The sequence below is a fragment of the Watersipora subatra genome, chromosome 1 (assembly GCF_963576615.1).
Source record: "Watersipora subatra chromosome 1, tzWatSuba1.1, whole genome shotgun sequence".
Lineage (NCBI taxonomy): Eukaryota > Metazoa > Bryozoa > Gymnolaemata > Cheilostomatida > Watersiporidae > Watersipora > Watersipora subatra.
Window position 1 is genome coordinate 31,469,928 of NC_088708.1, and position 15,834 is coordinate 31,485,761.

Consider the following 15,834-nt stretch of genomic DNA (forward strand, 5'->3'; position numbering starts at 1 on the left):
TACACTGCGCACATGTACACAGCATACAAACACAAAATATCAGTTTAGCAAAGCAAAAGCTATTGCAGGTTCATTAGATATATGTTTGGCAAAGACAACAACCAAAGTATGTGTTCAGTTGTGTATACTTCACTTGATGTATGTAAATAGTTTCTAGCTTATAAGTTGACATTGCTGTTTATCTTGTCTCATTTTTTAAATGTATACTGTTTGATACTTTTAATATACTGTTTCTATGTGCCGGTATATCTACTGTATTTACATAACAGTATATAGGCTAAGACCAATGAATTTGGGGTTAAGCAATTATGGGTCTATTTAAAGTGCTTTGTTGATCTATTTTAGAAATTATATAACTGGTTTACTGACTTGGCTGACAAGTGTAGTTTATTTATTTGCTGCGAAACTTACTTAATCTCTTAATTCCTTACAATAAAACAGGTAAAAAGCAGTCAGCAGTCAACATTCAACAGACAAGACAGCTTGTTCCATTTCATACATAATAAATTAAAATAACAACTTTCGATACCCTACATTTAAACATACGAACAGGTCTTCATTTTAGGCCATTTTGTGCCAGCCAAGCACTCGTGGCCGAGTGTTTCGGCTAAAAGGTCACTAATTAGTGGCATGCACAATAAGCCAACCGATTGCATAATAGACAGCTTGGCTAAATAGGTCTAGACAGCTCGGTACAAAGAGGTCGGATTGGCTAAACCGGCTACATTATGGCTTATATGCTGGAGCTGAGTCAGTACGCAAGACCAACTGAGCGTAAAGGAGGCGGAACCAAGCAAAAGAAAACGCAAATACTGTACAAGGAGGCCAGATGAGCCAAGAAGGTCAGATATCACTGACAGTCTCGTGCATGTTGTTCTGTCAGGGTTTGAAACAGTAGATGACCAATAAGTCAAAAGAATGAGGAAAACTCGCAAGAATGGGGTGGGGACAACCCCTACCTCTAGTCTCTGCGCTGTAACCAACATTACAACCTGCTGAACCCAACAGGAGAGAGCTGAACCCAACTCACTTGTGTTCTGCTGAAACCAACAGAGTGCGCTGAAACCAACGCTGCTAATGCTATAACCTGCTGAAACCAACAGGAGAGAACACAACTCTTGTAAGGATAATTATTTAATTATCCGATTCATTTGTAGTAATTCTGTGTGAGCTTGCTGTTAGCGACAATTATAAACGATATTTCTCCAACAATAACTACTTTATTATAGTAATACTAATCATGCATCTAATTAAAGAGTCAAACCAAAGCTGAACTGCCTAAAAAATTGTGGCAGTATTTATATTACATAAGCGATTGGCCTAGAGATTGATGGTTATCGTTCAAACCGACCAATCATACGATTATAGTCTTGCTGACTGCCAAGTTTCTAAAAATTTTCACATTCAGAACAATAAAAATTATTGCTAGACAATGAGCCATTGCAATGTAACAACCTGAACACTAACAAAAAGACCAGAAAATTCTACATATGCTAGATGGGGGACAGTAACCATAACAAAATATATTTTGATAATGAAAAGAGCAAACTACTAAATCTTATCTCGAAAAAACGTATGAATATTAATGGAAACAATATTGTTTAAGTAACTTGAACAACTAATACTTAATTGTTAATACTTAATACTTACGAAACTAAATTATTCTGACACGTAACCATGAACATAAAAAAATTCGTCAAAAGAGCGAACAGTAAGAAATAAATTATAAAAGATTGTTCACTGCGTAAAAATCTTAATACATGGCATCTGTTATCTTTTCTAGGTCAACCACTGTCCTAGAAGTCCCTTCTCTATATATATCGCCTAAGTCACCTTTTCCTTTTATCAGTCTATTATGTTTTTCTGCGTCGGGTGTCCGAAGCGCCTTGATGAGTCTAACGTCCATGAGACCGATAGCATCCAAATAAGACAATTCTTCGAAGTTATTCCCCCAAAGCCTTTTTCATGGCCACCACTCCTTTTATAGAGTTTGTTCTTTAAAATATCTCGCTTTATTTTTAAGTTTACTACAAGAAATAATAAATTGTAGGATCACGGAACACCGCAACCATGGACTAGCCTAGTCCTGCACTCAAGGATTTCTGCCACACCCACCAACCTCCACACATACAAAACAGGCAACACAAACAACAGAGTAGACTCACTAATCGCGGTCTTTCGCACGAATATTCAAAAATACCAAAAGATGTCAATTCTATCGGCCAAACACAACTTACTAATAGATGAGCAACCTATTAATGTATCCGAATACCTCATATAAAATAGGCCGACCAAGTTACATAATGGTTAATACCCATCTTTTCTCTGGAAATATGCCTGCCCGTGATTTTTGGCCAAGAATAACTAGGGTTCATCATACACCAAAATAATTTGTTTTCTATCATTAGTAGGCTGTGTTTGGCCGATAGAATTGACATCTGTTAGTATTTTTGAATATTTGTGCGGAAGACCGCGGTTAGTGAGTCTACCCTATTGTTTGTGTTGTGTGTTTTGTGTGTGTGGAGGGATGGTTGTGGTTTTGCACCACTGCGATACATTAACAAGCTAACATGAAAATCTATGGCAATTACTATGCTGCTAGAAATATCAAGCATGGGAGTTGTCCAACCATCACAGCCTATGCACTGTGAATATATAAAACATCAGTTGGACTGGGAGTTGTCTAATCATTATAATGAAGAGCTTATGAATAAAATACAGCACAAAATTGCTACTAAATCATGATTATTATTGACCAACACCACTTAATATGAAAAAGACTAACTGACTACAACAATTACTAATGGCTATTCAGTGAAGCAAACAACTCTACAGAGTGTCGAGCGCAAGGAGAGGTATATCACCAATATTACAGAAGCCAGCTAGATTTATGACTTGGAGCGAAGTAGCAGTGAGCACACACCAGATCAGCAACCGGTCATCAGTGTGACAATTATTTACAACACTTTATTTAGTATATTTAGATATAGCTTATAACATCATTTTGGTCTAAAAAATGTAGTATTGTATAGCAGTAGAAAAATATAGCATAATTTTTCATTAACTAAAATAATGTATTTCATGCATAAAGATTAACGAAATGGCTGTGAAAAGAATAGCATAAAATAATAATATTTTTTTCTGCTTCGTATAACTTAGCTAGCTAGTAGCGTCTTAGAATGAGGATTACTGCAAAATTAATTTCACAATGCTACTATTAATAGTTTTTGAGTTATGGCCAGTTCTGTACAATTTGTTGCCAGACTTAAAATATTTTTTGCTTATCGTCATGGGATTCCAAGATCAGTAAGAAAATTTAGCTCACCGCGGAAAATCTAAAACAGAAATGATGCGAAAAATAGTGCAAAAACCACAAGCAAAACAAAACTAACCAATAACCATTGGCGATGACTCAAGGACAATTATAAAAGAGGGGCAAAATCAAAAAGAAAGATGGGAAAAGCTGGCAGCGAGCTAGCGAGAAGCTGGCAGTGAGAAGCTGGCAGCAAGCTAGCAAGAGGGAGAAACTAGCAGCAAGCCAGACAGCAATGGGGCAGCACAAGAAAGAAGCCAAGACAGGAGAAAGCTAACAGAAGCCCAACATAGCCAAGGAGCCGGCAGCAAACAGCTTGCCGAGGAAACACACAACAGATACGAGCCAGGAAGCTACTAAAAAAGCCTAATAGATAAATACTCATTGAACCTAGTAAGGCCATAACAAATAGGGCTAAGTATACTAGCATACTGTTATTTTTGCTTGAGCTAGTAAGTCTTGACAAAATAATGGTTATTTTTACCTTTGGAGGAAAATAGAGTTCACAGACACTTAGAAACAAACCACTGGCGTGTTATTGTCGATTGTAAGATAATTAATTACCTGCAGATAGTTGCAGGCCTCACAATCCTAACACTACTTGTCTTGAGCACTGATACTTGGCAACAACGTAATACTGTCAAAACAATTTCAAGGAAAGTTAAAGTAGTGCCTATCCTCATTGATTGGTTTGTTGAGTTTTGTTTTTTAGAAACTGTCTGATTTTTGTGGGGCAGAAGTGCTACTTTGTCTGCGATTAAAATTTGTTTTGGGAGAAATTGAACTCAAAGTCCAGATGCTAAACATTACACATGAAACCATAGAACCATTATAGTATTTACTCAAAGGAAACACAAAAAAACAATACATTTTATATTATTATTTAAGTATCAAATAATTATTGCAATAATTATTATAGTCAAAAAACAAAAATTTTAAGATATTGATTAGTATAAATTTAAATTATTAGCTAACAAATTTTTCCCTTGACTGTTCTTTGTAACGCACAAACATTGAACATATGTAATTACATATACATGTATATGCGAAATATATATCTATTTTATTGCCTTAACACTCGGTGTGTTTGCCTTATTGGTCTTTGGGAAAGTAAAGGACCGGGCAGAGTCCTTTACACCAATGATATAAAACTCCCACTGATTTTATTTGGGGGTTTTATATCATTGTTTAAACACATGCTTTTACATTTTGATTGTTTAATGCTCTACAATGGCTTGAGCTTCTTAATTTACTACCTGCTTATTGGGAAAATAATGCTTATTGCAATGTAAATTTTGTTGAGGCGATATGTGCATAATTTACAAAATAGTTTATATTTATTTGCTCCTTGCGCATGCGCTGAACAATACTGCTACAATTAGGGATTTGACTAGTGGCCAGGTGATTGGAAATCCTAAGCGAATTCACATTTAGTGATTTACTATAGAACATCAAGCAAGGAGCAAGCATTGAAAAGTAATTGAGTTTACTAAAGAGGGATGGGCATCCCGTAACGGTCAACTATAATTCTAATTTTCTACCTGCATACATTTTCTATCAGCGGAGTTGTCTTTCAGCTAACGTGAACTTAATTCAGGGCAATAATTTCCAATGAGAGTAGTATCGATTCCGGCTTTAGACGAATGTCGCTGAGGCTTTTTCGTGCAATCCCGGTACTTTACTATGGCGGATACGATTATTTGAGTTGTTAGATTTCAAGCAAAATGAGAATGTCATGAAACAATTAACCGTAAGCATGTAGCCATTTTATAAGTGTGAAAATTATTTTTATTTTTTAACGTGAATTAAAAAGTGTTTTTTTATTATTAAATTAATTGTCAAATTCTGCTTCTTTAAGCTTCTACTTTCCAAATAAAAATGAAACCAACCTCTGCCAAACAGTAAACTACGTACGTACGTCCATACAGCAATATAATACAAAATTGTCACTTATAATTAAAGCTTATAATAAAGTTTAATCGAACGAGTCTCAGTCAGTGATTTCGTTGAAGGTACAATACTATTTATTTGCCAACATCCAAGTATTATTATTAAAATCTCAGATCAAGTTAGACTTGTCACAGCACATCATGAAGCTGTTAGAATTGATTTTAGTTGCAGAATGGACCTTCGAGAAGAACAGCGAAGACTCAAGCGGCCAGCAAGGTTCGTTGTCAGCTTAGCTTTTTGTTGAGCAACTTTTTACCAAATCGTTTCTACTCTAGAATGCTTTGTGACGCAGCAACATACATAAATGTTAGCTCATATTTTGATTAATGTTGTGTATGGTTTGCTTTATTTTTTTCGTTGCCAAGACAAAGCTCAAAGTATTCCAAATTTATATGTTGGAATTATAAAGAAGTATTTTCAATATAGTTCATCCCAAAACCGTAGCAGTACATAATACCGATCATAACGTTGGACTTCACTCATATGGTTTTTATTTTTTCAGATTATCTTCAAAAGATCTATTTTGTAAAATTCAAGGATGTATATTTTATATAAGATCAACATTTGCAGTCTTTACTGAATATTACAATAAGTTACAGAAATTGTTAAGCTGGTGGTTGTAATTAACTTGAAATAAAATTATGGATGTACTTCATTCTCAATAGAATCATGATGAGTTACGTCAAAATAATTCTGCTTCAGCTTTGTCATTAAACTCAAAATGGGTGAACCAATAAATTTTTTCACACATTCTGGAAAACATTCTTATTCTTTTCATGTGTTTGTTATACAAAAACTTGAGTTGGGAATCCTATCATGGTTTGCTTTTTCAGACAATTTATTAGCTCACAATTTAAAAAGTAACAGTAATTGTTTGAAGGTGATTAGATTTTGCTTTAATCTATATTAATGCCAAAGTAAATCCAATTTTAGTATTATTGATTCAATTGATATTAGTACTTTTGATAAACAGGTCGAGAGCTCGTGCAAGATTAATAGAAGAAGATGCAGACACAGAAGCCTCGACTGGTAGTTTAGAAAACAGTGGAACGGAGTCATCACTGCAAGGTGATGACTCAGGTAAGATACACAAGGCCTACAATTGGTCTCAATAAGTTACATATGTGCTGCCTGCTAATTACTTAGCAGGCAATTCTTGCTGTGATTATTCAATCGTACTGTTGCTTTTGATTTTCTATCTAGTTCTAGATGATCCAATTATTTAAATTTTATGTCAGCATAATCATATCACAGTGTATTAGATATGAGTTTGCTGCAAGAGCATCATCATATTTTCTCCACAAGTGGGCTTAATTTATCTTATGTGAGACGAGACATTACAGTTTATCACAATTATGCAAAATTGATTTTCTATGCTTTAGCAAAACAGCATAAGTTTAAACTATTACAAAGGTCTTTATTGGCATGTATTTTTGGTAAGGTTTTACATATTATAATACTTGAAAAACCAAACACAATTTTTTCAAAATCATCTCAAATTATAAATACAGTAAATGTCAAAAAGTTGACACAAAATTTTGAGCTTAAAAATTCATCCTCATCTTACACGGCGGTTACGTTTTTCATGACTCCAATTCTAATGGAAAAATTCAACTTTGCAAAACCGTTGCAAATCAAAATTGCATGATATGACATATAGGGATTTGTTTATAAATATTACAATACTAGTAATCTTACTCAACATGAGATGGATCGAACACAGTCTTATTATTCACCATTCAAAATCTCATTGTCAGGACTCTCTCCTGGAACAACATGTTTTTTCAGAATTTAGTGCTTGTTTCGTAAAATCTGCCTACAAGCCCACACTTCGGTAATCCATTTAGCACATCCACTATCGTCCATCTACCCTTTTTCTTGTACATGAGTTCCCGATAAAAATATGTCTTGCAGTATTGCTTTTCTGTTAAATACGTATAATCAGAGGTGGCAGTTTTTTTTTATTAGTTAGGTGGCCAATACAATAGTGAAGTGCTGTTTTTCGTGCCCTTTGCTCTTCATTAGCACTGCCTTCTCACGATTTTTGTTGAAAGGTTTACTTGCAACAAAATTCGCATTACAGTTATTTGGTATCAAAAGATTCACCATGACTTACTCTGCTGTGTTGTAGGTGCAAAATATGTGGGAATGTGATTACAAGCTCTTAAAAGCTCAAAAACGAACAGTTAACCGCAGCCATCACGAAAACGCCGTAGATTAGAATCCCTTTCCGAAACGGCTCAAATGGGACGTAGCTGAACAATATGGCTTCTGTTTACACCTTCATGCAACCTCTTTCGTCGAAATATTTTCACAAATATACTTCTCACATTCAATAAAACCATGTCTATTGTCCTTACGCGTCTATTTCATCATCATTGTAATGCTGTCATTTTTAGCACTGATATATCAAAACCCACTGTAAAAAATCGTTTAATTTTTTAACCCTAGCTCGAAGGAGTGCATATCATCCTCTGATAAACATGACGAGCCTGTTGGTCACCAATGATAGGCGAAAAATGTTGCAGAAATTATTCGCGCTGTTTCGCAGAAAGTATGGGTCACACAATCACATTACGACTAGACCATTACGATTACAACCAAGCCGAAACAAAACTGTAAAGTAGCGAGCATCTATATTTGATACGGGCTTTTCGGTAGAACACGAAGTGCTTGTCATAAACTAGTGCTAGGAGAAGTTTTATATTGAGCCTTTTATTGGCCTTTCATTTCATGTGATAACATCACGTGTCAAAACAATAACCAAATTGCTTGAGTATGTTACGTCAGAGAAATAAATTGATTCCAACCTACCGCGTTTTCGTGATGGCGACGATTAACTGTTCATTTTTGAGCTTTTAAGAGCTTGTAATCACATTTCCACATATTTGGCACCTACAACACAGCAGAGTAAGACATGGTGAATCTTTTGATACCAAATAACTGTAATGTAAATTTTGTTGCAAGTCAACCTTTTAAGTGTCGTTTTACCAACGGCACCAAAAACCTATGGGCAATTTTGCTTATGGCATTTTTAATGACATCTCTTCAGCTATGCATCTGCTCATCTCTGATGCCAGCTGAACTATTAGTTATCAAGCGATTCGAGCTAGAGAAGGGGTCGACTTCTACAGCAAGTACGTGTCAAAACCAGGATTTTTAGGCCAAGTTTCAGACCTCGACTTATACGCCGGGTCGACTTATACGCCGGGTCGACTTATACGCCGGGACGACTTAAACACCCGAATTTATGGTAATAAACTTGGCGATGTCATGAAGAATGCAATGGATAGCGACTGATCTGTTTTGCATTTATCCGTCAAGTTGTTTTCAGAGTGGTCTCTGTCAAATATTTTAAGCGAAAAATGAAAACACTTTTTGAAAAATGTCTCAGAATACATATTTTTAGCCATTTATAAGTCATAATTCAAGTAGCAATAGTAATTACCATTTTGGCAAGTTTTACTCAAACTATTTTTGATTTGACAGCTGGCAGAAGAAGATTCTTTATATTGTGTATTTTGTCAACAAAATAGGTTAAAACGAAAAAATTGATGATTGCAGGAGAATCAGCACTGGCAGCGGAAGCTGTGCCACAATCAGTGGCAATGTCTAAGCCAAAGGGCAATGAAAAAAAGTGTGCATTCTGTTGGCGAGGTCAGAAAAGCTCACTTGGGCAGGGCATACTCACTAGATGTGAGCCTACTGCAGGATTCAATCCATTCCGTAAACCTCTTAAAGGTCGGCAAAACAGCACAGAGCAGGAGTCTGGCAAACGGAAATGCAGAAGGTACTCTCCTCATTCTCTGGCTACGTATCCATTATTGTTATTTCCTATGAGAGTTTACTATGTTCATTGTCATTGCTTGCTGGAACTTGTCAGTGATCAAAGAAACCTTAAACTAGCTTGTGGCTTTGTTATAGCAATGCTGTACCAATCCTTTATCATTAAAATAGGTTTGCATCACATCTACTTGTCAATCACGTGTCAAGCACTGTCATTTTCTTTCAAAACTTAAAACTGTCTTACTACCGTAGGTTTTATCTTGTAGTGAACAGAGTAAATCACCAAGGAGAATTGTAGAAACGGGAAAGTATGCCAATGTCTACAATGAACTTTCTGATGTCGGACTGCCTTTAGATATCACAGTTGCTGATGTGTTTGACGAGCCTGGTTTGTGTCTTACTTTTCTTACTGTCCCAAGCAGCTCTAGTTGGATGTTACAAGTTAATTAATTGACACTTCTTGAGGCTCGATCTCTGCGTTTACTTACCCATTTACAGGAGCTTTGGGTGCTATTTCTAGATAGGGCCATCTATGCCCATCACTGCTGTGCGGCGTGGAATGATGGAGTCTTGCAGGCAGAGGACTATTCCCTTCAGTATGTCGACAAGTTTGTCTTCTCCGGTCTTTCTTCGGTATGTAGCAATTCTTTCTGTATATACAGCACCAATCGTCACATAAGTCTTGTGGGCTGACATCGCATATGCTTATATGCCATTTGATATGCTTTGGTGCCATGGTTTCAATTTCATTGTTATTGTGGGTATGTTTGTGTTATCTATACATACTGAAATATTTTAATTGATAAAAAGCCACTTTCAACTTGCTTGATTTTTATTGCTAAGTTATGTTTTTTGCTGCCATCAGTCTTGGCATTATGTTTATTTTACTGCAAATACAGGAGCTTTTTCACCTATCTTTAGCCTTGCTGAGTCTGTTTGCTTTCTATGCAGAAGTGTAACTTCTGTGAGAAGTATGGAGGGACAATCCCCTGCAAAGCTCCACGGTGCTATAAAAAGTATCACTATCCCTGCGCTTCCGGCGGAGGCTGCTTTCAAGATGTCAAGACGTTCACTTTGCTTTGTCCAGACCACCTTGATATGGCTGAGTCAACTGGTAAATAGTTATTGCCCACTCTTTCTGTTATGATATTACTAGTGTATGTAAAACAGCATTGATAATGGAATACGTAGTTTCAAAACCTAGATGTTAATGTGTCGTAAGATACAATTGGATAGATGCAAACTTGAGGTGTATGTCTTTTATAATTTCTGGTTCATAAACATATTTTATAGCTTATATTTATAGCTACAGCTAAGTGTAGGGTAGAGTACGCTACGCTTTGCTGCTGTCTTGTCACGGTTGCATTGTTTGATCAGTCTCAAAACTCACAAAGAAAAATTGTTCAACATCTCTCGCTTACCAAAAGTCTGTAAGTAAAGGGTGCGTACAAATGTGGTCTCTTAGTAAAAATGGTTTTGAGAAAAAAGTAGTATTTACGCAAAAATGGTTGGAAAAGTTACCTGCAACACTTTACGGGCTCTTCGCATCAATCTTGGAGCATTTTTAGTTGTGCACCATCATGCTAAACTTTTGTGGCTTTTATCACAACATTCACATGACAAAATGATGTAGGAGCATTAAGCTTCGCTTCACGTCTCGTGCACATTGTTGTGAAGTGTATGTGAACCAGGCGTTAGATATATTTTACTGCAGAATTATTGCTTCACTGCGCTCATAATTTTGCGAGTACAAGGTTAGGTTAGCTTGCGTAAAAATTCAGTGCATAACACTTTGGTATTTAGCAAGATTTTTTCTGCGGAGCCATAGCGAACCCGGTGCAGATTATAGAATAATTACAGATATCGGTATGCATATCTGGGAAAAAAGACCGAGGAAAGACGCATTTTTGTAATAACCTAAAGGCTTCTGCTAGGTTTTGCTCGAATGTTTAATTTAGCCCAGTCCCGTCTGTGAACATTTACTCAATTATTTTGCTCATGTAGGTTCATCTTTTCTACCTGCAGCCAAAGATGAATCTCATTGTGTCGTCTGCAATGAGCCAGGTGACATGCACAAGCAGCTGTTCTGCACCTCTTGTGGACAGCATTACCATGGTGACTGCCTGGAGTTTGAGGTGGAGTGCAATACAGTTGTACGAGCTGGCTGGCAGTGTCCCGAGTGCAAGGTCTGCCAGGAGTGTAGAAAGCCAGGCGATGACAACAAAATGCTTGTCTGCGATGTCTGTGATAAAGGCTTTCACACGTTTTGCCTCGTTCCAGCTATCAGCAAGGTTCCCTCTAATGGATGGAGATGTCATGTGAGTCACTTTGGTCTAAAGTTATGTTTTGACATAATCAACCGAGTCCAGAAACATCTTAGTTGGACTCTTGTTTTATATAGCACGTATATGGCAAACATGATTTTCTGTATACCAATTAAATCTTGGTTATTATCGTAAGTCCTCATCTATAAGTCGCACCTGCAAACCTAAAATTTTTTCTAAAAATTTGGGGTACGGTTTCTACATGCAGTTTAAAAATTATACCTGTTAACTTCTCACTACATTTGAAGTTGAGGTACTATCATGGAGAAACTTAACGTTACATATAATGAAAACATAGAAATATAACTATGTAAAAGAGTTACATAAAATACTAAAAAATTTAACTAAGATTTTTTATAATAGTAAATATGAATACAATTTGAATTAACTGTGGAAATGCGCAAATGCTTATAATGATTTATTCAACAATAATATTCCGTTCTTGTGCCGCCGTAATGAGGTCATTAGCCTGTCAGGCGGCATCTCTAGCACTGGATTCCATTCGTTGGGTTGTTTTTCCTTAATGCCAAAACTGCGGCAGCGTTTCGGTTGGTAGTTTCCAAAGCTGCGTTCACAACTTTAAATTTGAATGCAGCCTCGTTTTTTTGCATTCTCGCTGACATGTGTTACAAAACGGCTCACTGATTTGGTACCTGTTTACTGTAGAGTAATTTGCTGAAGGCGAAACACATGCCCCCTTCCCCCGCAAATGTGAGAACACTCATTGGTCGATTGTCACCTCGTCAGCCAACGCGTGCGCGTAACGACAGAGTGAGACAATAGACTTGGCAAATAAATCACGGGCTAAATGTGGTTAAACGTTAAACGTGATTAAATTAAGTTAAATGACTGGAAATTGGCTGGTGGCGCTTATAAACGTTGCTTATAACTCAAAAGACAATCTTCAAGGTTTGAGGTGCAGCTTATACATGGTGGCATATGCATGAGGATTTACAGTGTATATTTTTCAGGATTCCTCTGTTTTCCTTTTTAAACAAACTTCCTGTTTTGAAATAGGCTAAAATTCTTGACAAGCTTTTTAAATCTATTGTACATGTCTGTCGATATAGTCGGTTCTCGTTCAGCAGTCAGATAGTGTTATGTGAGAATGTATTGCAAAGGATTCGGTTTGATAGACTAGCAAACCATCAGATGCAAATAATTACTATGGAATTTCAAGCACTCTTTTCAACATTGCTAGTTTGTTTGCTAAATGTTTATTTCGATCTAATCCTTGTGAGTAATGTTAGTAACCAAAAATTGAGGTCTATTTATTGATGCCTGCAGCTCCTCTTGTTCTTTAGTTTCACTAAGATCATTTTCATCAATGATGATACGTTTTCTCTTACAGAATTGCAGATCATGCTTGGACTGTGGTCTCAGATCGAATGAGATGAAGTGGCATAAGAACCACACAGTATGCAATAACTGTCATAATAACTGTCATCAGCAGAAATTACGAGGGCCGAGTTGTCCAGTTTGTAAAAAAGCCTACAAACCGACCAACGTGAAGGGCATGACTCTTTGCACATTGTGTAATAAGAGTGTGCATAACAGCTGTGATAAGGAAGGCATTGATAGAGCCGGTAAGTGTCATGCAGTGACTCCACTTTCAGTTCTGAGGGTTTACTTGGCATTGGAAACAAAAATCTGGAGTTTTCTGTTTAAACTCTACAATTTTTTCATATGTAAGACTATCGGAAATCGAGGTTGGGCTGTATTTGAAATTTAAAATTTTGTATTCTTTAACGTAACTTCCAGTTGCTATTCTATACATAGATGGTTTTATCCAATGTATTGCATTGAACAGAAGCTAAGAAATATCAATGTCCTGCTTGTGTGAGTACTGCTGGAGGTGACCACACACCACCTACAGAGAAACCTTCAGAAATTGATATTCCAGAGGTTTCTATCGACGATGTTATCGAACTTAGAGAACGACTCGATGTTGACTCGGAGCAAGCAGAATCTGAAAAGGTAAGACATGAGATGCGCTGCGAAAAGTTCTTTTGGGTAGCCAAGCATACACCATGATAGGATGGAAGACATCCAACTTGTCATATTGTATCAGTGACGTCTAAAAGCGATGTATCGCTGAGAGTGTAATGTCGGTTGATGTTACTACGATGAAAAGATAACTCAGAATCGCTGCTGTCATGCAATACAGTTGGTTTAGTGCTGATAGAATTTTTGCTTTGTTTTGTCAATCGAATATAACGTAAAGATTCAAGGCATGTTGGTTTACAACGATATTACAAGGTTGTTTTGCTTCTAGATGAGTGTTAGCTCAGGATCAAGCAGGATACGGCCAGTGAAGCCGGGTAAGGGCAAGCCCGCGTCCTTTACACGAGGCAAGGTCAACATAAAGCGGCCAGTGACAAAAAGCGCACGGGCTAGCACGAGCTCGTCTACAGTCAGCCGGTCCAAGGTGAGTCAAACTTACATATATGCATAAAGATTTTCATCATTTTGTGCGAAATCTGTTTGTGATCACGTTTGTAATTTGATATAGTCTTGTAAGATAGGCAATAGGTTCACACTAGCATTCGGGATTCACAGGGCAAGGTGATGAAAAAACGAGTGAGGCCAACCACCAGTGAGAAGCAAGTTAAACGATCTAAGATAAAGGAGACAATTGCCACGACCCATGTATGAGCTTACTTCATGTTTCTCTATCACCATTTATTCTAGAGATCTTTTATTGACAATAATATATCTAGTTTGTCTGAAACTTATTGCATTTGCTGACCTTGACATTTTCTAAGACCTAGAGAACTATACATGTACACGCAGGCTGAAATTTGCCTGTTGCGCATAATTAGAACAAAGTGACTGGTTTTTCACCATTATTAGATACTTTGTCTTGATATAATTGGTGTTACTTAGGTGTCTGCTCTTTCTTCTCAGAGTGCAGCACCGAGCGCCGAGAGCGTAAAAAAACTGGATGATGATGACCACTACGCTGCCGTTGTGCTTTCTTCTACCTCAGAGTTATTTGTTCTTGCTCAGGACATGTGCATGTCTTGTGGCAGCTTTGGTCAGGGTTCGGCTGCCGACCTCATTACCTGCACTCAATGCGGACAGTGCTACCACCCCTTCTGTGTGCAAGTTAAGGTAGGCTAAAACTCTCACCTCTGTGTAATTTGTGTGTGTTTGTTGAATATTGCCATGCGTTGTTCTTGCGTTGTTGTTCTTGCGTTGTTGCTAAATGTACATCGCTTCAACACTTGTTCCAACTTGCTTATAAATAAGTATGCTGTTGAGATGTTCTCCATATTACTGACATGTATTTATGCTGTGGCCTTTCACAAATTACCTGCTTTAGGTCATGCTTTTGCAAGGATCCATGCTTCCAGATCTTCCTTGTGTTGCATTCAAACTCCTATACAGTGGAACCCTTACTTACGAAAGACTGTATATATGAAATTTCAAGTTACGAAATTTCTTTTCCTATAATATTACTTCGATTTACGAAAGATGTTTCTATATATGGAAGACTAAAAAGCCTTTCGCATTCTGATCCGTTTGTTTAGTTTTTCTAAAAAGGAAAACAAAAATAAAAAAATGGAACAACATAGAAAGAATGAAAAATTTTTGCTGTTCACTCATAAGCCTTTGAAACCGGTTAAATGCTCAATCAAACTTTTTTAAAATTTTATTTTGTAATTGTATAAGACATTTTGGCAGGTGAGTGAGGTGATACTGAGAAAAGGGTGGAGGTGCTTGGAGTGCACTGTCTGCGAGGGTTGTGGAAAGCCAACGGATGAACCAAAGCTGCTGCTCTGTGACGAATGCGACATCAGCTACCACATCTACTGTCTTGACCCACCCCTCACTCAAGTACCCAAGGGCAACTGGAAATGCAAATGGTAGGACCGTTCATAACAAGAGGGCAGCTGAAGTATGACGCTTGAGAAATGTTTTAACCCAAAGTTTGTTTCACTTACCTGGTCGGATCAGTATGATTGTGTGACACCAAAGAGATAGCAGCAACCGGCCATGGTTTGACATAACGATAACCTGATTTTAATTTTTGAAGTCTGTTGGTTTCATCTAAGAGTTTTCCGTGGCCTACACGTATATGTGCTACCATACTGTGTGGATGTGCAAATAGCATGGCAACGCTGTGAGCAAGTGCTTTAGATAAAGTTGGAGTGAATGTTTAACCCTTTGGCTGGGTAAAAGCCCCGCAAAATCGACCGAAAGTCGTGTAGTTTATTTTTGAAAATTTAATAAAAATGGTATTTTATTAACAAACATAGCTCAAACTGAAATTTATTTCTATTAACAAAATCTTTTGTACATAAACATTCATTTACATGTGTACTACTACTACAAAAAAGCTACGACTATGTACAATTGTCTATGTATGAAATGCTTGAAAGCATTCCTTTCGGCAGGGTCCAACGCCACAGCGTAGCTAACGCCAGTAGCACCGTCATCATCCGAGCTACCATAACG

At 37.1% G+C, this 15,834-nt stretch overlaps 1 protein-coding gene across 1 annotated transcript in view; it reads left to right on the forward strand.

Annotated features, from left to right (window-relative positions):
• The first annotated feature begins 5,435 nt into the window (after positions 1-5,435).
• The window catches only part of LOC137386415 (histone-lysine N-methyltransferase 2C-like), a 30,593-nt gene continuing 20,194 nt past the window's right edge, over positions 5,436-15,834 (forward strand). The window contains exons 1-13 of the mRNA XM_068072837.1: positions 5,436-5,479; positions 6,237-6,343; positions 8,828-9,053; positions 9,316-9,437; positions 9,570-9,682; positions 10,001-10,163; positions 11,075-11,367; positions 12,725-12,959; positions 13,184-13,350; positions 13,649-13,801; positions 13,933-14,022; positions 14,281-14,487; positions 15,061-15,242. Coding sequence (XP_067928938.1) covers positions 5,436-5,479; positions 6,237-6,343; positions 8,828-9,053; positions 9,316-9,437; positions 9,570-9,682; positions 10,001-10,163; positions 11,075-11,367; positions 12,725-12,959; positions 13,184-13,350; positions 13,649-13,801; positions 13,933-14,022; positions 14,281-14,487; positions 15,061-15,242 — 2,102 coding nt within the window. The remainder of the gene's footprint in view (positions 5,480-6,236; positions 6,344-8,827; positions 9,054-9,315; positions 9,438-9,569; positions 9,683-10,000; positions 10,164-11,074; positions 11,368-12,724; positions 12,960-13,183; positions 13,351-13,648; positions 13,802-13,932; positions 14,023-14,280; positions 14,488-15,060; positions 15,243-15,834) is intronic.